The sequence below is a fragment of the Emys orbicularis genome, chromosome 1 (assembly GCF_028017835.1).
Source record: "Emys orbicularis isolate rEmyOrb1 chromosome 1, rEmyOrb1.hap1, whole genome shotgun sequence".
Lineage (NCBI taxonomy): Eukaryota > Metazoa > Chordata > Testudines > Emydidae > Emys > Emys orbicularis.
This window is the reverse complement of record NC_088683.1, coordinates 94,043,128-94,064,670: the sequence shown is the minus strand read 5'-3', so window position 1 is coordinate 94,064,670 and position 21,543 is coordinate 94,043,128. Positions and strand designations below refer to the sequence as shown.

At 45.0% G+C, this 21,543-nt stretch overlaps 1 protein-coding gene across 1 annotated transcript in view; it reads right to left on the bottom strand.

Moving 5' to 3' along the window:
* Positions 1-1,241: 1,241 nt before the first annotated feature.
* The window catches only part of LUC7L2 (LUC7 like 2, pre-mRNA splicing factor), a 58,320-nt gene continuing 38,018 nt past the window's right edge, over positions 1,242-21,543 (bottom strand). The window contains exons 7-10 of the mRNA XM_065400924.1: positions 17,262-17,353; positions 15,082-15,111; positions 13,923-14,111; positions 1,242-2,416 (exon numbers count right to left, since the gene is read on the bottom strand). Of these exons, the coding sequence (XP_065256996.1) occupies positions 2,224-2,416; positions 13,923-14,111; positions 15,082-15,111; positions 17,262-17,353 (504 nt within the window). The 3' untranslated portion in view covers positions 1,242-2,223. The remainder of the gene's footprint in view (positions 2,417-13,922; positions 14,112-15,081; positions 15,112-17,261; positions 17,354-21,543) is intronic.

Genomic DNA, 21,543 nt, shown 5'->3' with positions numbered 1-21,543 from the left:
GGATGAATGGACTATAAAGTAGCTAGAAAGCTGGCTAGATCGTTGGGCTCAACGGGTAGTGATCAATGGCTCCATGTCTAGTTGGCAGCTGGTATCAAGTGGAGTGCCCCAAGGGTCGGTCCTGGGGCTGGTTTTGTTCAATATCTTCATTAATGAGCTGGAGGATGGCGCGGATTGCACCCTCAGCAAGTTTGCAGATGACACTAAACTGGGAGGAGTGGTAGATACGCTGGAGGGTAGGGATAGGATACAGAGGGACCCAGACAAATTAGAGGATTTGGCCAAAAGAAATCGCATGAGGTTCAACAAGGACAAGTGGAGAGTCCTGCACTTAGGACGGAAGAATCCCATGCAATGCTACAGACTAGGAACCGAGCGGCTAGTGGACGAGAAGCTGGATATGAGTCAACAGTGTGCCCTTGTTGCCAAGAAGGCTAACGGCATTTTGGGCTGTATAAGTAGGAGCATTGCCAGAAGATCGAGGGACGTGATCATTCCCCTCTATTCGGCATTGGTGAGGCCTCATCTGGAGTACTGTGTCCAGTTTTGGCCCCCACACTACAAGGAGGATGTGGAAAAATTGGAAAGAGTCCAGCAGAGGGCAACACAAATTATTAGGGGGCTGGAGCACCTGACTTATGAGGAGAGGCTGAGGGAACTGGGATTTAGTCTGCAGAAGAGAAGAATGAGGGGGGATCTGATAGCTGCTTTCAACTACTGAAAGGGGGTTCCAAAGAGGATGGATCTAGACTGTTCACAGTGATAAAAGATGACACAACAAGGAGTAATGGTCTCAAGTTGCAGTGGGGAGGTTTAGGTTGGATATTAAGAAAAAACTTTTTCACTAGGAGGGTGGTGAAGCACTGGAATGGGTTACCTAGGAAGGTGGTGGAATCTCCTTCCTTAGAGATTTTTAAGGTCAGGCTTGACAAAGCCCTGGCTGGGATGATTTAGTTGGGGATTGGTCCTGCTTTGAGCAGGGGGTTGGACTAGATGACCTCCTGAGGTCCCTTCCAACCCTGATATTCTATGATTCTATGATCCCTTTATAAGGAATCACTTACTCTCAACTGAAACGCAACTGCCTCTGGGGTGGAACATGGATCACATTCTGTGTTAGTAACACAATGTTCATTTTTAGGAGAAGAAAGTAAAGACTAACTTTTCTAAGTTGAAGCTGCTAAAGGTATACATGGTAACAGCCAGGACACTATGATTTTAAGAGCTTTTGTCTCTTCATGATCTTGGAGTAGCCATGGTCTGTTTTAGGTCTCATCAGAAAGACAGAACTTCCAGTAGTAGAGTTGTGTATTTAAAACATTTTTCTCCAAATGAGAAAGTTCTGTACTGTTTCTTCTCATACAATTGACCTAACTAAAGAACATACACAAATAATTAGCCACACTCACCTTGAGACACCAAGGTGCTCAATGTTAACTTACTGGACAATGCAGTTTACTTTTTAATTTTTTTATTTTATTTATTTTTACAATTAAGGATGTACAGCCTACATCCCACAAGAAAAAGCAGAAAAAGTCCTTATGGAAAAAAACCCAAATATACTGAACACATACCAAATGGTACAGAGAGATGGGACTGGCTTGGATTTCAAAATTTCAATAAAAATAAAAAAAGATGTAATGCAACAGCTGTTCAATTCCCCAGTCTAAATAGGCACTGTAAAAAACGACATTTCAGCTTTCTCTGGCACATATTCCAACCTAAATGCTCTGACTGTAACCAACTCCTAGGTTCCCATACAATCATTGGGAAACAACCTTAGAATAAAAGTTTAGTACCCACCCGCCCTCTTAAAAAAGCCTTCAATGTTGCTGTTTGGACTGGACCAGAATTAGAGAATTTTATAAAGGTTTGAGAGCACCCAAGGCAAGTACTGCAATATAATTTGTCACTATTTAACTTGCTTTGGAAAGGAGAGTAAAACAGTGAGATCTGCACCTTGGTACATAAAACTGTCATCCTGGATAAAGAGAAATCGTTCAGAGAAGTTTTACAGCTTGGTCAAAGTCAAGGACACAGCTTTAGGCATCATCAATTGAAGGGGTTCAATTCAGATTTAGTTATAACCACTTTTATATACTGTACATCTACCCTAGCTGGATCAGTGTCGAACTGCTCACTGGTGTCCCTTTGAACAACTGTAAACTAAACCATAGTATGCAACTCCATAGGAAGCTAGAGGATCCGGTGACTGTACAGCAGTTATATCTCCCCTGCTTCGCGCTCCTCTGAGCTCCTCCGGTCTTCTGATCGGCCATTAGCACTTTCATATGAGCGTTTCCTGTCTTTGTTATCTCGGGGTGACCTCTCTCTTGAGCTCCTGTCTTTGTCACGCGATGTTCTGTCATGATCTCTTGATCGTTCTTTGTCTCTGGAAGATCTTTCTTTTGAGGATCTGAAAAGTGCAATACATTTGAGAACCCAAATTAGTCATGAATCCGTTGCTGCCACAAAGAAAATGTTTTGTTAAAATTTTGTATTTATATCTTTCACAGACATACCCAGTTTGGTTCCATATAGACAAATACATGAGAAGCCATCAGGAGAGACAGACCCCCATATCCAATTTCAAAACAGACTAGCAGAGGCAGCATTTTTGAAGTACATTTATTATGGAGCTAAGCTTAAGGTTGGAACTCGCTTTTCATTAATCCTGATTTTGACCCCTTCCCCTGAAACTTTCATCAATAAAAGTTTCTGCCTGAATTTTCTCATGTGTGGTCTTTAGTCCAAGGAGAATTTTCTGGCATACTTTGAGGTTGATAACACAGAGCAATTTTAAAGTGAGTTTGAGATATGAAAGGTTTTTCCTTTTCTTCTTTTTATAAACAGAAAGCAAACTACTGAAGTCTTCTAGTTTTTGGAATGCCATCCCTCAAGAACAGCTTCGTTTACAGACTCCAGAGTTGTTTTATTCATTCGTCCTCTCATGAAAATTAGCATTTTTGAGTAATTTTAGGAAAGTTGCATGATTTTATTTTTTAGATGCTTAACTATGATTATTTGAACTTCCAAGAACTCTGCCAGACAGCCACAGGAATTTTCTACTGCAGATTTGTGATATAGCTTTAGTCAAGTAAAAATCTGTCTCTCATATTCCCAGCCCTGTATAAGGGGTTAATACTTACTCCCCTTTGTAAAGCACTTCGACTCTATAGATTAAAAGGCTCTTTGTAAGTGATATTGGAAAGCTTCAGTGGTACTGTTATAAAAACCTAAATGATGGAAAGGGAAATTATTATAGTGGTCAAGAAATTCTGTGTACTTAAAACTAGTATAGGGGATTGCCCTGTCTCCACTAATAGAGAGTTTGTATTAGTGTCTATTATCTTAACTCTTCAAAGGACAAGACTGTAAGAAAGAAGATCTACAACCTGTTATCAAGTTTTGATGCAGAATTCCTTTTTGAGCTTGGACAAGTCACAACCTCAGTTCCCCCGCCTGTAAAATGGAGATTACTCTACAGGAGTTTTTTGAAGCTTAAATATTTAAAACACATCTCAAGGCCCTCAGATGGAGGGTCATATAGAAGTACCTAGTATCAATCACACAGAGTAACTCAAACTACAGACCAAAGAATTAAGAACAGATAAGACTTGTTACAACCTGGCCCAGTTACCACCTTGTATGGTCAGTCTGTTGTGAGTGGATCCAATCACCACATCCCACTGCAGTTCCAAATCAACTGGGTCTGGATAGAATCTAGTCACTGTCTCTAGCTCTGGGACTACGGATACACATTCAGGTTCAGACCTGTTTGACACTCTACCTTGTGACTTAGGGTGCCACGTCCCAGAGGCCCTACACCCCAAAATCAGTGTGAGCCCTACTGTGCACCCCACCCCCCAAGTTGCTCCCCAGAGCTCCACCAAGCCAGTGGGAACTCGGCTTCTAGTTCAACCCCTCTGGGGACAACCTTGCAGGAAAGCATGGAAATGAAGGTTACTTACCTGTAGCTGGACCAGATGAGTCTCTGGATATTCACACTATGGGAATCATGGCACCTGTGCTGTGAGCTTTCAGTACCTTCTGGAAAGCAGTGCCTGTTGAGGCCATTCACTCCTCTCTCCTCCACCCACCCTGGAGAGTTTTGAGGGTAGAAAGGGAAAGTGGTCCTAACTGCTCTCCAGTTCTTTCCACTACTTTGGGAATTCTTAACCTGAGCCATTCCAGAAGTAGGGAGTGAGTGAGAGAGAATATACAGAGACTCATCTAGAAGAATTCTGGTTACAGGTAAATAACCTTCATTTCTTCTGAGTGGCATCTATACATTCCCGCTTGTGGGAGTTTAGTAAGCAGTTCAACCTTCAAGAAGGTAGGCTGAGGAGTTCTAGGTAAACAAGGTCAACCGAATACTTAAAACAAGCATTAGTTCTGCATAGAGTGAACAGAAGTGACTAAACTTCTTGCTTTCTCAAAAAAACTAAAACAAAAACAAAAAACCCCTCTGGTTACTAACCTTTCTGTAACTGTTGTTCTTAGAGAGGTGTTGCACATGTCCATTGCAATTTAGGTATGTGCACACCCTGAGCACAGTTGCCGGAATTTTTTCCCCTAGTGGTATCCATCAAGTTGGTTCCAAGCACTCTCTGGTGTTGTGCACTCATATCATTGGTATAAAGGGCCCTGCCGATCCTGCTCCCCTTAAGTTTCTTCTTACCAACTGACTCTGATGAGAGGGGACTGACGGTGGGTTTTGGAATGGACTTGTGCAACACCTCTTGGAGAACAACAATTACAGAAAGGTTAATAACTTCCCCCCCCCCTTTCAGGTGCTTGCACATGTCCATTCCAATTTAGGTGACTTACAAGCAGTTGTACAGGAGATGGGCTTGTAGTTCAAGGACAGGCTGACTGCAAGACTGCACACCCGAAGTTGGTGTTGTCTCTAGCTAGGCGGGTGATGACATTTGGTGAAGACCGGTGTGGCGGCTGACAGGCTGAACGGAAGAAGCGCAAACTGGTAATGAACTTGGTTCATGAGAAATCTTAGGAACCTTCTGTGGCCTTGGAAGATTGATATGTGGAAGTATGCATCCATTAGATGGGAGGACAGCATACCACTCCCAGTGAGTAAACGATGGAAACCAACGAGAGCATGTGAAATTTAAGTTCTTGAGATAGTGGTTGAGATGATGCAGATCTAGTATTGGCCTGAGACCCTTGGCTCCCAGAATTAGGAAGTAACAGGAATACAACCCCTTTCCTCTTAAGTGGAATGGAATCTCTTTCACAGCTCCCACCCAAAGGAGGGATTGAACTTGTTCTAAGAGTTGCTTGTGAGAAGGGTCCCTGAAGATGGATGGGAGGGTGGGGGTGGGGCAGACAAAAATTGGATAGTGTATCCCATTTCTACTGTGCTTAGAACCCAACGATCTGAGGTAAGGTGGGTCCAGGCACTGAGGAAGCAGGAGAGTCAGTTGGAAAACAAGGAGAAAATTGCCTAAGCAATGAGGAATTCCAGCAACCATCACAGACAGAAAGAAGGAATGGAGGTGAAGTGGGGTCGGTAGGACCCTTCACACCAACGGTATGAGTAGAGCCCTGTAAATCCGTTGATATTCACTTTATATTTACATCTGCGGATGTGGATATCCGCAGATCATTTTTGCAGATTGCAGATGGATGCGGATACTAATTTTGTATCCACGCAGGGCTCTAGCTATGAGCGTGCAACACCACAGGGTGCTAGAGCTGACCCAACATATGCCACAAGGGGGAAACATTCTGGCAACTGTAGTCAGGGCATGCACACACCTAAACTGGAATGGACATGTGTAAGCACTCGAAGAAGAAGTCTTAATGAGGGGAAATTTTTGCTAAAAACCCCAAAATATAACAAAACCAAAATATAACAAAGGCACAGTAACAGTCATGAAACATGATGTGATGATGACAGTGTGAAGGTATGCCATGGATGTTGCCTTTGTCCTGGATGAGGGCTGACAGTTCCAGGAGACTGAAGCCATGTCAGGTGATAATTGTGAAACAATGCATTTTACATGAACAATCTTTGGACCATGAGGGCCTGACTCCTCTTATATCAGCTCCATCTCTCCAAGGGCTTGAAGATCTTATAGTTAAGCTTTGGCCCCATATAAATAATGGCAACGTTTTCTGAATATACAAAGTATGATACCAAAAGGTAATTGACTTTGTTTGCAGCAAGAGACATTTAGATTATAGTTAGAAAGCTTTTCCTAATATCCAATGTTAGTAAAGCACTGGGACAGGTTATCTAGGAGCTTGTGAAATCCATATAATTGAGGGTTTTAAGAACTGGTTAGACAAACATCTGTCAGGGATGTTGCAGGTATATTTAATCCTTCCTCAGCATGGGGGGGTGGACGTCCTACATTTTTATAATTCCTCATTGAACGTAAATGAGGCTTAGGGACATATAGACATGCAAGTAGTCAGAATAAGATGGAAAGCCCAGGCATCTCAATTAGGATAGACATGAGGGCAGGACCACCTGTTCTGTAAGAAAGAAACTTAAAGGCGATAGTACAGATAGTCATTAGGCTTGTATCTCAGAAACTATCAAGAATAGTATCTTCATAGAGATACAGTCCAGAGAACATCTGACCAATGTTTAAATGGAAACCTCTGAGCTTAATGAGAAAAAAAGTTACAATCACACAGGACATGCTAGATGGGAACACCCTAGGGTGAGACAAATAAACCTATTCTTCTGCAGCATTAGCAGTACATCCTAAGCATTACAATGGAGAATTTAGTCTACTTTAATGCAGCTCTTAACAGCAAAATAACTACCCCAAGCAGCTCTAGAGGTACACAGAGCAACCCTGTCACAGAGAAAGTTATTACTAAGCGAAGAAAGGCTGTTAATGTGTATCAGATGTTGGAATAGAGATGACAACCAGATGTCCTTTGGCAGGAGTTTCTTCTTAAAACAAACAAAAACAAACAACTATCCCAAATGCAATAGTCTAAAACAACAGTCAAGGAAGCCTTATCAAGTTCACCAATTTAGGAACTGTTCAGATGCGGAACTGAAAGATTCATAGAGTAAAGGTAAAGAATCAGTCAATACATCTTCTTTCCCTGGTAGATGAGACATAGGACCAATCCAATGAAGGTATTGGACTTTGGAACAGGAAATTTCCCTGTAAGAACTGGTTAGAGCAAATTCCTCTTCAGTGGTGTGTGAGATACATTAATGTAATGCTGTCCATCGTAATTTAGACAGATTTGCATTTGATGGCGGGGAGAAGAGCCTGGCTGGTCAGGGCAATCTTTCACTCAGCTGCTGTATCTTTACATGGAGCTACATCTTCCACCAAGATCACAAACCTGGGAGTGGATGGAGATGAAGGTGAAGATTCCTTTCCACCCTCTAGGATTATTACTGCACACAGCCGGAAGATAAAGAATTCCCTGGAGAGCATGCTCTTCCCCCCATCTTATGAAATCTTGCATCTGGAAGATACTGAGGCATTGTAGCTGAGGAGTTCCTAGAAAAGGTTGTAGAACCCTGAAGATTCTGCTGAAGTCTCAGACATAACCTGGTATTAAAGCTATCAAGTAACTGCATAGATAAGGAACCTGCCAACTGCAGACAAGCTTACAGGTCTGGAATATATCAAGGCTTTAGTGACCACAAATCTTCTAAATGAGTATGAAAGTTGTGCAAACTACTAGGGAAGAACCATCTAGACACATGGAGGATCAAGTCTATATAGAGACAAACACCCAAACATTCAAGAAGAGTCATGACAGCCAGGCAACGCTTGTTGCCGTAGAAATGGCAAATCGGAAAGGTACAGCTTTACTGATAGAGATCTTCTTTGACTCCAGTAAGAAATATGTATAAAGAAATAAAAATGCAACAATTGCATAGAAAGGGGGGTAAGTCTGGAACATTTCTGGAAATTAAAAAGAGCTCTTTCTCTGGAACTCAGAAGTATGATGTCCCTCAGGATATTAGTACAACCAGCAAGCAGTCTGCTCCATGCCATGTAGTCCTGTTGCCACACTGTATGATAGGTGGCAAACCTCATTCACACTGTGCCCAGGAAATAAACCTTAAATGCTGCATAAGTGTAGGCAATGGATGTTTCAACCCTTACGTTCAAATTGTCCTTCCAAATTGGAAAGAACAGAAGCTAGGTTTACTGAGACCTGAAATGTGGGTCAACTGCTCCATTGGACCAGAGTACTCTATTAGAGCCAAGGAAGGCTTAGTAAAGCTAAGTATTGGTGCCTATCCGTGTTTCTACTACCCATGGGGGGGAGGAGTAATGTCACTGGTAGCCAATCCCAGACACTGTACTCCTTCCTCATTTAGAACCAGAAGCTAGGTATAACAGAGCCCAATATTATTCTAATAAAATTTCCTCTTGCGAGAGGTCATGTTGATTGATCCATGTGTCTATTTATGTCTGATCTAGAACAGTGGTACACGTACCCCTGGGGATACGCAGAGGTCTTCCAAAGGGTACATCAACTCATCTAGATATTTGCCTAGTTTTACAACAGGCTACGTAAAAAGCACTAGCAAAATCAGTACAAACTAAAATTTCATATAATGACTTGTTTATACCGCTCTATACACTAAAATGTAAGTACAATATTTCTATTCCATGGTAAAAATGAGGTAGTAAGCAATTTTTCAGTAACAGCATGTTGTGACACATTTGTATTTTTATGTCTGATTTTGTAAGCAAGTACTTTTCAAATGAGGTGAAAATTGGGGGTAAACAAAACAAATCAGACTCCTGAAAGGGTACAGTAGTCTGGAAAGGTTAAGAGCCACTGATCTAGGAGATATCAGAGTGGGCCTCAAAGCCCATCATATACATCTTTAAATCTAAATAGGTCCTACAGCACTGTATCGTCTCTGCAGAACCTTGGCAATATGCTTTTTAATTCCCTGTGTGGGAAGGACTTCAGTATATTTTTTGCCTTTGCATTTGAGGGCTACAAAGAGGGTTGGAAGCCAAAAGGTAATCCTTTCTGGATCAGATTCCTCTGACACTGTAACCTCTCTCTCCTACAAAGGCTGCACAGCAGAGAAATCTTTGGATCCTTGAAATATCTCAGAATCAATAGAACTTTAGTGGGTATAGACCCTCACATCTGAAGGGAGTCTCTCATCCAGATCTCAGCATCTGTATCTTGCAAACCTGGCTCTGGACCGCTGAATTTGATGGAGCATCGGAAAGAGAAACACCCTCTCCTTGGGAAACAGCCATGCAGGGCACTGAGTGTGTGCATCTGAAAATGGCCAAACAGGAAGCACAATGTTTAAAACACTATCCCTGTAACAGAGATCCACCATCCTGGATCTGATCAGAATCTTGTTCTTCCCCACCTTTCCAGTGTTGTGAGGGCTTCCACGCTGAATTTGTTTCCTCAAGCCACTATATTGGGTACAGAATCAATAAGGCAAGTAGATCTGCAAAGATCATGGTGTTGGAATTTCAGTACCACGGTCTTAGTGGTGCAGAACCACTAAACAAATGACACTCAATAGTCAAAGATGTCTGATTCTCATGCTGGCTACATCCCAGGCAATTTGATCTCTTCTTGGCAACCATGCTTGGCAGTTATTCATTTCTGGCTGTTGAATCTGGATCCATGTTATCACTCAGGATCCACGTTGGTTCTGGCTCTGGATACATACTTGCCAGGCACTCATCTATGCTTAGCTGTAAAATTTGGATTTTTTTTCCCTTTTGTAGCCTGGACCCATGCTTTGCTGCAGCCCCAGATCTCGGATTTTGCAGCTCCAGATCCTGGCTCTGCTGATCATGATCCTTTGGAAACCAGATCCAGTGGCCAGAGAGCCCCTTTAGGCACATTAGGTCTCTTAGGTCAACCTGGACAGACCCTGGAACCAGATGCCCAAGCTGATGCTAGGACTTACAAATGGCCAGACTTAGTTGACTGAGCCTGAGGAGCCTCCCCGTCAGCTGAGTGGTGTGAAATGGCCCAACCCACTCCTCTGTCAGTCCAGACAAAGCCAGTGTCAGACAAGCATCTGCTCTCCTCTTTTAAAAGAAAAATCTCACAAACTAACTATAAACAAAATTTGCCCCAAAGAGATGGGGGGCAGGAATAGATGAGGAAAGCATCAAGGACACTGCGTTCAATATGGGTTCTCTGCCCCCGTGGCGGTTAAAATGAATTGGAGGGCGGTTAGGACCACTCCCTGTTTCCTACCCTCAGAACCCTTCAGGACAAGAAGGGGAGGAAGGAACAAGTGGCCTCAAAGGATGCATCTTTCCAGAAAGCTCTGGAAGCTCATGGTGTACGTGCCTTGATCCCCACGAATAGGAATAAACAAAGACCTAATGAAGAACAATGCAGGCTAAGAGGAATTTCTTAACCATAGTGACTTTACTCTTAAAGCACTGAGACAGAGATCTTTGAAAACGACAAAGTCTTAAGATTCAACTTCCCCATGACTGATCTCTCCCCTTTTGTGAGTCTAAGGTTTGCCAGCATTTCAGGCTGGGCAGCGTCCATCCTGCCCACCCCACCCCTGCAAGTTCTCCTTTGCATGGTGATGGTTGGGCCCTAGCACAGAACAGCACCCCACTCTTCAGTTGCTGTCTCTCTGCCAAATGCTCCTCTGGGAAACTCCAGCCCCTTCCACAAGTCATGCCTGTCCCCCTTGTTTAGAAAAACCATTCATCCATGAGGATGTGCCAGTAGTTGAGTCATTCAAAAATCAACAGTTCGCCGCTCTGTCAATCAGCCATTCCATGACTTCCAATCCATCCGTGTTGATGAGCTGTATCTTCTTAGCCTTCTTCTTCCTGTCTTTCTTCTACTGAGGTGTTTGATTAGCTCCTTGCTTCACACTTCCCCACCTTCTCCTCTTTTGCCCCTCCCATCACAAGGCCCGTCCTGCCAATCCACAGCCCTGGCTTACCCCTGACATCCAGTTCCTCAGCTCCTGCTCACACACTGCAGAACATCTCTGGAGGAAATTCAGTGACCAGGCTGACTTCCTCTGCTACAAATTCATTCTCCCCTCCTTCAGTTCTGCCAGTTTCCCTACTAAGCAACTCCACTTCTCCACATTAATTGAACCCTACACCCAAAACCCCACCCATCTTTTTGCCAACTTTGACTGACTCCTCAAAACTTCCCCTCCTCCTGCCTCCACCTGTCTCCCCACACAGGATCTCAGACTTCTCTCAAGAGAAAACTGACAAAATACAACATATGAACTTCCCCCTCCCTTTCCCTTGGCTTCCCTTTCCTGTCCTACACTTCTCACCTCCTTCCCCTTTGTCACAGAAGTTTCTAGTCTGCTCTCCTCCTGTAACCTCTCCACTTGTCACTGTGATCCCATCCCACACCCTTATCTCACTCATACCCACTCTTATGCCTTTCCTTACTTTTCCCCCTCAACCTCTGGCTCTCCTCTTACTCTGTCTCATCACAATACAAGCATGCTTTAGTCTCTGCCATCTTAAAAACACCACCCTTAATTCCACTTGCCTCTTCAACTATCACCCCATCTCCCTTTCATCTCTAAGCTATTTGGGGACCCAGTCTACAATTTCTGTCTGGAGTTCCTCTTGTCCAATTCAGTCCAATACCTTCTCCGATCTGGTTTTATCCCCTTGCACTTCACTGAAACCACTCTAGCCATTCCTCCTAAAGCTCAGAACCAGTACTCCATCCTCCTGCTTGACCTGTCAGCCTTCTGTGACAACACACCACATTTCACTTCTTGAAATCATGCCCTCCCTTGGCTTCCATAACTCACTCTCTTCATACTCCTCTTCTATACCTCTAACTACTACTTCAACATGTACATCAGATATTCCTCACCTCCCCCGACCCCCAACTTTGTGAAGATTCCACAGGGCTCTGACCTTTGTGCCCTCTCTTCTCCCTCTACACCTTATCTTTGTGGGGGAGGGATAGCTCAGTGGTTTGAGCACTGGCCTGCTAAACCCAGGGTTGTGAGTTCAATCCTTGAGGGGGCTACTTAGGGATCTGGGGCAAAAATCAGTACTAGGTCCTGCTAGTGAAGGCAGGGGGCTGGACTCGATGACCTTTCAAGGTCCCTTCCAGTTCTAGGAGATAGGATATCTCCATTAATTAATGTATTTATTTATTTATTTATTTAAATTTAATTTTTGTAATCTCATTTGCAAACAAATTCAACTACTATCATGATGCTGATGATTCACAGATCTCTCTCTCTATTCCAGACCTATCTCCTTCTATACAAATTACATCTAATCTTGTCTCTCTGACATCTCCTTGAGCGTGTCTAGCTGTCAGCTCAAATACAACATAGCTAAAACAAAACTCCTATTTTTCTTCTCACCAAGACTTCCTCACTGCCTCCTTTCTTGATCTCTGTGGACACCACCACAATCCTGCCCGTCACTCAGGCCTATAATCTGGGTATCATTTTTGATTCAGACCTCTCCTTAGGTCCTCATATCTAGGCTAAGTCTTGCAGATTCTTTGTGTGTAACATCTAAAATATTGCCTTTCTTATCCATCCACACAGCTCAAACTCCCATCCAAGCTCTCATCTTGTGTCCCAATTACTGCAACATCATTTTCTCTACTCTTGACAATACAGTTTTGCCTTGATTATCTATTCAGAATACTGCTGCAAAGATCATTTTCCTAGTCTGTTGCTTTGACCACATTCTTTGCAACCCTTCACTGGCTCCCCTTTCTCTACCACAACATACAGAAGTTGCTTGTCTTCACTTTTAAGGATGGTCTATTCCCACCATACCTAACATCTCTCATTAGAGAATGAGATGCTGATCCTCACCTACAAGTGGCCCAAGATACCAGCCTCCATTGCCCACTTGTTAAATTTTCTAATAGGCATCTTTGTGCTTTCACCCACATGTTTGGAAGAAGCTCCCCATAAACTTCCTCAAAATCATCTCATTATCCTCCTTCAAAACCCTCCTCTTAGCACTGCTTTGCCACGATGCCTACAAAAAAATAACAATGGTTTGGCTGCTCATGTGCTGAGACCACTGCTTATCAAGCTGACAGATACTGTCTCACTGCTTCCTTGTGCTCGTCTTTCTGTATCCATCTGTTGTCTCCTGTCATATACCAGACTGTAAGCTCTGAGGCAGTAGCTGGGGGTTTTTTGTTCTGTGTTTGGATAATGCCTAGCACAATGGGGTCCTAGTCCACAACCAGGGCTCCGAGATGCTACAGTAATACAAACAACCACAACAGATGGTTCTCAGCAATAGTCCTTCAATGAGCTATCAAATACCTTTCCCAGGCAGGAAAGCTGTCTGGAATGCAGTACAATAGGTTGTCTTCAGGAACATTCAGGCTTATTTTCACTCACAGTACAGCACAGGGTTCACAATTTGACAAATATGTTACACTTTGTCACAGCAGTTTCCCCCCATCAAAACAAACAAAAAGGTAACCCTGTTTCTGTATCAGCGCTCATGCTAAAACAATGACTGAAATCTGGAAATGCCCCACAAGGTGTTTAAAATTACTAAGGGTATGTCTACACTACCCGCCAGATCAGCAGGCAGCGATCAATCCAGCGGGGGTCGATTTATCGCGTCTAGTCTAGACGCGATAAATCGACCCCCGAGTGCTCTCCCGTCAACTCCTGTACTCCACCGCTGTGAGAGGTGCAGGCAGAGTTGACGGGGGAGCGGCAGCAGTTGTCTCACCGCGGTGAAGACACCATGGTAAGTCAATCTAAGTACGTCGACTTCAGCTACATTATTCACGTAGTTGAAGTTGCGTAACTTAGATCGATCCCCCCCCAGTGTAGACCAGGCCTAAGTGTTCTTGATAAACAATTACCATTTCTACCCTAAGTTTCTAGAAACAGTTACAACTGTTTTCAGATCAGTGTATCAGGGACGGGAAACTACTTCTCTCAGAAGGCCAACATTTACCTTTTTTTGCGTTCTCTGCTCCTGTCCCTGGAACTATGCCTGCTTCTCTGATGGCTGCGGCTCCTGCTGCGGCTGCTGGAGCGAGACCTGTGACGGTGGCGTTTCTCACGGGATTTGGAGCGAGTTCTTCTCTTTCGTTCCCGGGAGGCAGAGCGAGACCGATGTCTGCGGCGATCTCGAGACCTAGATCTGGAAACAGAAAGGATTTATGGTGAATGAGGCAGTCAGCTGCTCTACCAATATACCAATATTTAGTGCTTTGTACATGGTAGCGGGTCTGTACGGAGATCAGTTTCCAATTATCACAGCTATTATATATTTCTCAGAGACTGGCCTGAAGGAGGAAAGTGATGGGGGGGAATCCTCCAAATTCCCCTGTGACTAGTCCAACAAAATTTAGAGCAGATGAAGGGAAGACTCTGCATGTTTGGTGCTTTGCCACTACCCTTCAAAGAAATCGAAGTGCTTATTTAACAGAGTCTATTTAACAAAGTTACAGAATGTTGATGTTATGAAAGATGCAGTGACAATGAGCCTCTGGCAGGTGCTTTATGTTGCAGTTGTCTATGAAGCCTTCTATTTAAGACCTGATATGCACCAGATACCACTGAAGTTTTAAAACAAGAGCTATATTCTTGTTTAAGGCCATTAACATAAGACTATATTTGCAGGCTCTCAAACCTCTGAAGGTTTATTATTACAAATTATTTCCTATTGAAAGGCTAGCAAACGAGTGGCTTCCAACTGAAGCTTAAGAGGCAAAGTGCATTGCCTAAGTACTGACACCTCTGGATGGGTCACCTGTGGAGCCTGAACCTGGGACCTCAGGGTCTAAAAGCACAAGTGTCTATTGCTTAAGCTAAAGGACCTGGGCCATTAGCTTGCAAGCAGTCACAGACTCAAGCCTTTCGACATATTCTAACTACTACCAGAGGACAAAAAAACATTGTTGGCCATGGGCGAACACATGTGCATACGCAGTCCAATACCACAGTGATCAGTGCAGCATAAATCTGTTGAGAACGGCCATCCTCTATGATGCTTTGGTGCTAAACAAGGACGCTGCAGTCTAGTAATGCTTGACAATGAAATTTATAAAGGTTCTAGCTTTTAAAAGCTTGGCTTCACCACTAGTGCCCCTTTCCTGCAGATTACATACCTTCTGGGATTCTTGCTATGGGATCTGGACCTGAAACAAATGGAAAATGGCGAATAGTTTTTGTTATACAAACAAATATTCACAATTAGAAAATGCAGATTACAATGAGAACAAGCTAAAGTAATTGATTACTTACCACAGGGGTCGGCAACCTTCGGCACGCGGCCCATCAGGGTAATCCGCTGGCGGGCCACAAGACATTTTGTTTACGTTGACCGTCCGCAGGCATGACCCCCCCGCAGCTCCCAGTGACCGTGGTTCACCTTTCCAGGCCAATAGGAGCTGCAGGAAGTGGCGGCGAGCACGTCCCTGCAGCCTGCCGCAGCTCCCATTGGCCAGGAATGGCAAACAGTGGCCACTGGGAGCTGCGGGGGCCCGTGCCTGTGGACGGTCAACGTAAACAAAATGTCTCGCGGCCCGCAAGCAGATTACCCTGATGGGCGTGCCGAAGGTTGCCAACCCGACTTACCATTACATTTCTTATTCTATGAAACAGTTAAGATAAAGGCCCTATTAAAATGTGAGTTACAGTCTCTTTAGAGAAAGATTTCCCAATGCTACATTGATCTGACTGTTTAAATGCTTCTTCTCTCTTTTCTTTCTGGGTATAGCATACCACAAAAATTCCCTATTTTATTTAAACTCTCTTGTTTTTTATGAAGACCTTAGAGAGTTAAGGAAAATACTGACCCTCTGTTCTTCTGATGCACAGAACACCTGATTTTATGGGGGATTTCACAGCTGACATGTGAGCTCATCAACATTGCTGTAGAAAGTCACTGTGGACTTCTTAAGTCCACAACAAAATGACTTCACTGTGGACTTCTTAAGTCCACAACAAAATGCATGCAAACAGCAGTTTAAACAAGTCTGCGTGTGAATTCCTAGAAACAGTGATTGTGTATTTCACTGAGAAGATTCAGGACCACTCCTAAAGGGCCAATCATATACTCAACCTCTTTTTTAGGTCTAATTTGAGTATTTCAGGTACTTCCCAATCTATCTATGCAGGTTATTTTCCCTAAAAGACACCGAACGTATAATTTACTTGTTAATTCTCAGAGAAAATTACATGTCTGAAATCACACTGAAAAGTCAATATTTGCTCATGTTTATATTCACCCAGTTGTATCCATTACTTATATAGAAAAAGTACAGTAACTCCCCACTTAACGTCCTCTCGCTTAACCTTGTTTCGATCTTACGTCCCTGCTCCATTACAGAACATACTTGTTTAAAGTTGTGCAATGCTGTGCTATAACGTCGTTTGGCTGCCTGCTTTGTCCACAGCTGGCAGCCCCCTTATCAGCTCCCCCCGCCATTCCCCTCGCCTCCTGCCCGCAGCAATCAGCTGGTTTGAGGCATTCAGGAGGCAGGGGGGAGAAGCGAGGACTCGGTGCGCAGGCTCCCCCTCCCTCCCCTGCCTCCTGAACATGGCAAACCAGCTGATTGCTGCCAGCAGGAGGCAGGGGAAGGAGGGGGGAGGAGCGGGATGCAAAACGTGTGGAGTAAAGGGGGAGAAAGGGGGGGGGAGAGAAGAGGCAGGTTAAGGGTGGGGACTTGGGGAAGGGGTGCAGTGGGCGGGCCGAGGGTTGAGCCCCCCCGCCCCTGGTGCTTGCACAGTAGGGGAAGGTGCTTCTCCTAGCCAAGGAACCTTCAGGCTCCTTGCCTGCAGTGCCAGTGGGCTGTGCCTGTGTGGGGTAAGGCGGGGACACCGCCCATTGCTTCATACTCAGCAATGATGATTGTAGTATTAAATTGTTTCTTTAAAATTGTTTAAATTGCTTGTTTAAAATTGTTTAAAACGTATATAGTATAATGCCTTTTGTCTGGCAAAAAAATAATAATAATTCCCTGGAACCTAATCCCCCTATTTACATTAATTCTTATGGGGAAATTGGATTTGCTTAACATCGTTTCGCTTAAAGTCGCATTTTTCAGGAATATAACTACAACGTTAAGTGAGGAGTTACTGTCTTCCACCAGAAACAAGGAGTTATAGGCTTGAGAAAAGCAGTCAAATAGCAAATAATTTTCAATTCATATAGAATTTTCAGCAAATGCAGCCTGTTTTGCCACCCAGCATACATACACAAACAAATATGCAAGAAAATTCAGTCTTACACAGATTCTACAATGGCTATTAAATGTATGCTGCCAAAAATAGAGCAGATCTCTACCTCCTTAGCTTCTCCCTTTCTTCTTTCTCCCTCTCCTCTCTGCGTTTCAGGCGTTCCTGATTTCGTTTTTCCTGTTTATCAGCCACAACCCTCTAAAAAACAAAGGGACATTTTCAATACATCACTTCAGCTGAAAGGTGATATAAAGTCATCTAAACAGTTAATAGTTGGTTCTTTCCCACTTTCTGTGCACGTATATTATCCCCTCTCTTCTCATTCTCTTAGCATCATATTTGACTTATTTACTTTGTTTCGGAAGTGGCGATTATTACAAGAGAGCTACACAGAAGTGACGGTATTAACATCAAGACCTGAAGGAAGTAGAACTATACTAAGTCAAAGTTTCACATGGAAGGGAGTTCAAAAGCAGTGGGTCAGAATTTCAATGCGAGAGTTTCCATACTAATTCTGTCATACTCTGGCCAGTGGGTGGTAAATCAGAATGAGCAGAGCTAGAAATTTTATGAGTTTCCTTCGTTTACACTGGAAGATAAGTAAGGTCTTAGCCTGCATCAGAAAGACCCCGAATGGGCTGGTGCCTGGTTCTGAGGCTACTTGTCTCCACACTGTGAACATGACAGTTACAATCACAGAAAGGATACTTCAGCTGATAGTATGTGGAGGTTGAATTCACTACAGTTAGGGGCAGGGCACTCTCAGCAGAGGGCCCTTAGGTGTGGAACTCACTGCAATTGGACATTATGAAAAGCCCCAAGTCTTTCCACCTTTTGGGCATAATGCAAGAGATTAGTCTCTTTATAAAGGTCGTCTTCTGAGTTGTGGAATTGTCCCAGACCATATTGATTAGATTTCTGAGGAGAATTTTAGGAAGGAGGAAAGTTATTTTTTGTAAGTGATGTACTTCAAAGATTACATACAGAGTACTTTAAGAATTTGGAATAATTACCCATGGACAATTTTTTCAGTTAGTATTCAATTTCTTATAATTTTGATGTCAAGTAATTCCTTGTACAACAATGACAATTTACTTGTAATTATTTTTAATAACTATTCTTGTTCCAGGGAACTATTTGCATTAATGCCTTCCTCTCATAAATATCACACATAACCACACAAGATAACACTCTGAGTCCACTAGCACTTTTACTCACGATCCTAACAGAAGCATTTTCTGCATTTGGACTCCAACTGAGGAAAACTTGTACTTAATTCCTATTGAAGTCAAGGGGCCTTAAGCACATGCTCACATAGCTCACTGAATTGCAAAACTATAATTCATAGATTTTTTAAGGCCAGAAAGGACCATTATGATAATATAGTCCTTCCACCCACATAACACAGGACACAGAATTTCACTCAGTATTGCTTGCATTAAGCCCACAATTTCTAGTTAGGCTAGAGCCTCTCATTTAGAAAAGACATAATAGCAGAGCAGGGACAGCAGAGAAAGTTGGGAGTTTAGAGGTGGTGTTGGGGCTTGTAAGCTCTGAATTCTCCCAGTCTGTGCGTGTGCTGGGATTTCAGGGAGCCCCGCCCCTCTCCCTTCCTGTTGTGTGATCTGGGGGACTGTGCCCCTCTTCCTGACCTTCCATCTGAAATGGGATCTGGGGTAGGGAGACTGAAAGCAACACAAATTTAAACATCTGGAATCCAGAAAATGAATAGTTAAGATACACATTACCCCTGTGTGGGTGAGGGGACTGGCCTGCTTTGGAAGAAAGGCAGACTGGATAGCCCTGGGGCCTGGGTGGGGAAGCCTGGCTGAACCACAGGCAGGAGTTCCAGATGGGACGGGGAAGCCAGCTGAATGTCCACCTTGGGCTACTTGGCCAAGGTAGCGTGCGACCCTCCAGTAAGCTGCTGTCTGGAATAGGTGTACATAGCAGCACAGGACAGGAGACAGCAAGAAGCAATTTGTTACATGTTAAAAGCTTCTACAGTGCCAACTAATGGCTTAATGGAATGGGAAGAGGAAGGGGAGCTGGAAATGGTCGTGGTGGAGGTGCTACATGTTGTGGGGAACAGTGGGGCAGGAGGGAGAAGGAGACAGACACACCGGTCTTCTCTTGCATACTCAAAAGTTACTTTAACAACCACGTAATAAGACTGTCAAGGTTTTGGGATATAGACTGTAGAAGAGATTTCTCTCATTGGCCCAGTTAGCAACTACACATTGCAAACATTTCAAAGCACGGAATAAGGGGCGCGGCACACTCCCCCCACCCTCAGTTCCTTCTTGCCAGACAACTCAGACAGAGGGGAAGGAGGACGGAATGTGGAATAGACATGAGCAACACATCTCGAAGAACACCAGTTACGGAAAAGGTAAATGTCTTTTCTTCTTCGAGTGATTGCTCATGTGTATTCCACAGTAGGTGATTCCAAGCTATATCTGTTGGAGGTGGGAAGGAGTTCACAAATTCTTGGGACGGAGCACAGCCCTGCTGAACCTGGCGTCCTCCCTGGTTTGGGTGACAATCTCATAATGCGAGGTGAAAGCGTGAACTGAAGACCACGTAGCAGCCCCACAAATGTCCTGGATAGGGACATGAGCCAAAAAGGCAGCCGACGAGGCCTGTGCTCGAGTCGAGTGCACCTTCACAACTGGTGGTGGAGGGATTCCCGCCAGGCCTAACAATAACAGGTACGGATGCATGAGGTGATCCAGTTGGAGAGTCTCTGAGTGGAGATCGGCCGACCTTTCATGCACTCGGCCGAGGCAATGAACAGTTGCGAGGACTTTCTGAATGGCTTAGTCTGCTCCAGGTAGAAAGCCAGAGCCCGTCTCACATCCAGCGTGTGGAGGCGGCGCTCCTCACTGGACACATGGGGCTTGGGGCAGAGGACCGGCAGAAAAATGTCCTGACCCATGTGATAGGCGGAGACCACCTTTGGGAGGAACAAAGGGTGTAGGCGGAACCGGACCATATCTTTATGAAACACCGTGTACAGGGGCTCGGAGGCCAGGGCCCTGAGTTCCAAGACCCGCCTAGCCGACGCGATCACAACCAGGAAGGCCACCTTTCACGAGAGGTGTGACCAGGAGCACGTGGCTAGTGGCTCAAACAGGGGCCCCATGAGACAGGCCAACACCCAGGTTTAGGTCCCACTGCGGGACAGAGGGCCTAACATACGGGAAGAGACGATCCAAGCCCTTAAGGAATCGGCCAGTCATAGCATGGGAAAATACCGTGTGGCCCTGCATCAGCGGATGGAAGGCTGATATGGCCACCAGGTGCACCTTGACTGACAAGGCGCTACGGTGAAGGAGGTAGTCCAGAATAAGATGGATTGGGGTGGCCACCGGGGAAATGCCCCGCTCGTCCGCCCATCTGGAAAACCGAGACCACTTTGCCAAGTAGGCTCGGTGCGTGGAGGGGCGCCTGCTTTCTAGGAGGACACACTGGACCTCTTCCGAGCACGTCCTTTCCTCCCTACCTAACCATTGAGCAGCCACGCCGTGAGGTGGAGGGCCGCTAGGTTGGGGTGGAGGAGGCAGCCCTGGTCCTGGGAGAGCACATGGATAGAAGGAGTGCCACGTGATCCCGCACCTGCAACTGGGAGCTGCCCTTGACCAACCAGTCGTCCAGATACGGGAACATCTGAACCCCCTGGTGCCTGAGGTAGGCCACCACCGACATACATTTCGTGAATACCCTGGGGGCAGTGGACAGGCCAAACGGGAGGACCGTAAATTGGTGGTGTTCCTGCCCCACTATGAAATGGAGGAAGCGTCTGTGCCCCTCGAATATGTGAATGTGGAAGTACGCATCCTACAGATCGAGGACGGCGTACCAGTCCCCGGGATCCAGGGAGGGGATGATGGAGGCCAGGGAGACCATGCGGAACTTGAGCTTCACCATGTACTTGTTAAGGCCTCACAGGTCCAAGATGGGCCTGAGCCCCCCTTTGGCCTTCGGGATAAGGAAATAGCGGGAGTAGTACCCCTTGCCTTTGAACTCCCCCGGTACCACTTCCACCGCTCCTAGGCCCAGGAGCCGCCCCATCTCCTGCTCGAGCAGAGCCTCGTGCGAGGGGTCCCCCAAGAGGGACAGGGGTGGGGATGGTTGGTCCGGGAGGAAGTAAACTGGAGGGTGTACCCCCGGGAGATGGTGTTGAGGACCCATCGGTCCGAGATCAGCCACGACCACTCCGGGAGGAAAGCACACAACAGATCGGAGAACGGAAGCTTTATTGAGGGTGGATCCCTGATGAGAACTGGCAGGGTGCCCCCGGGTGTCCCATCATAACCGCCTTTTCCCCGCTTGCTTGCCCTTGGAGGACTCAGGCTGGGGGGCAGGCCGAGACTGCCTCTGTGGGC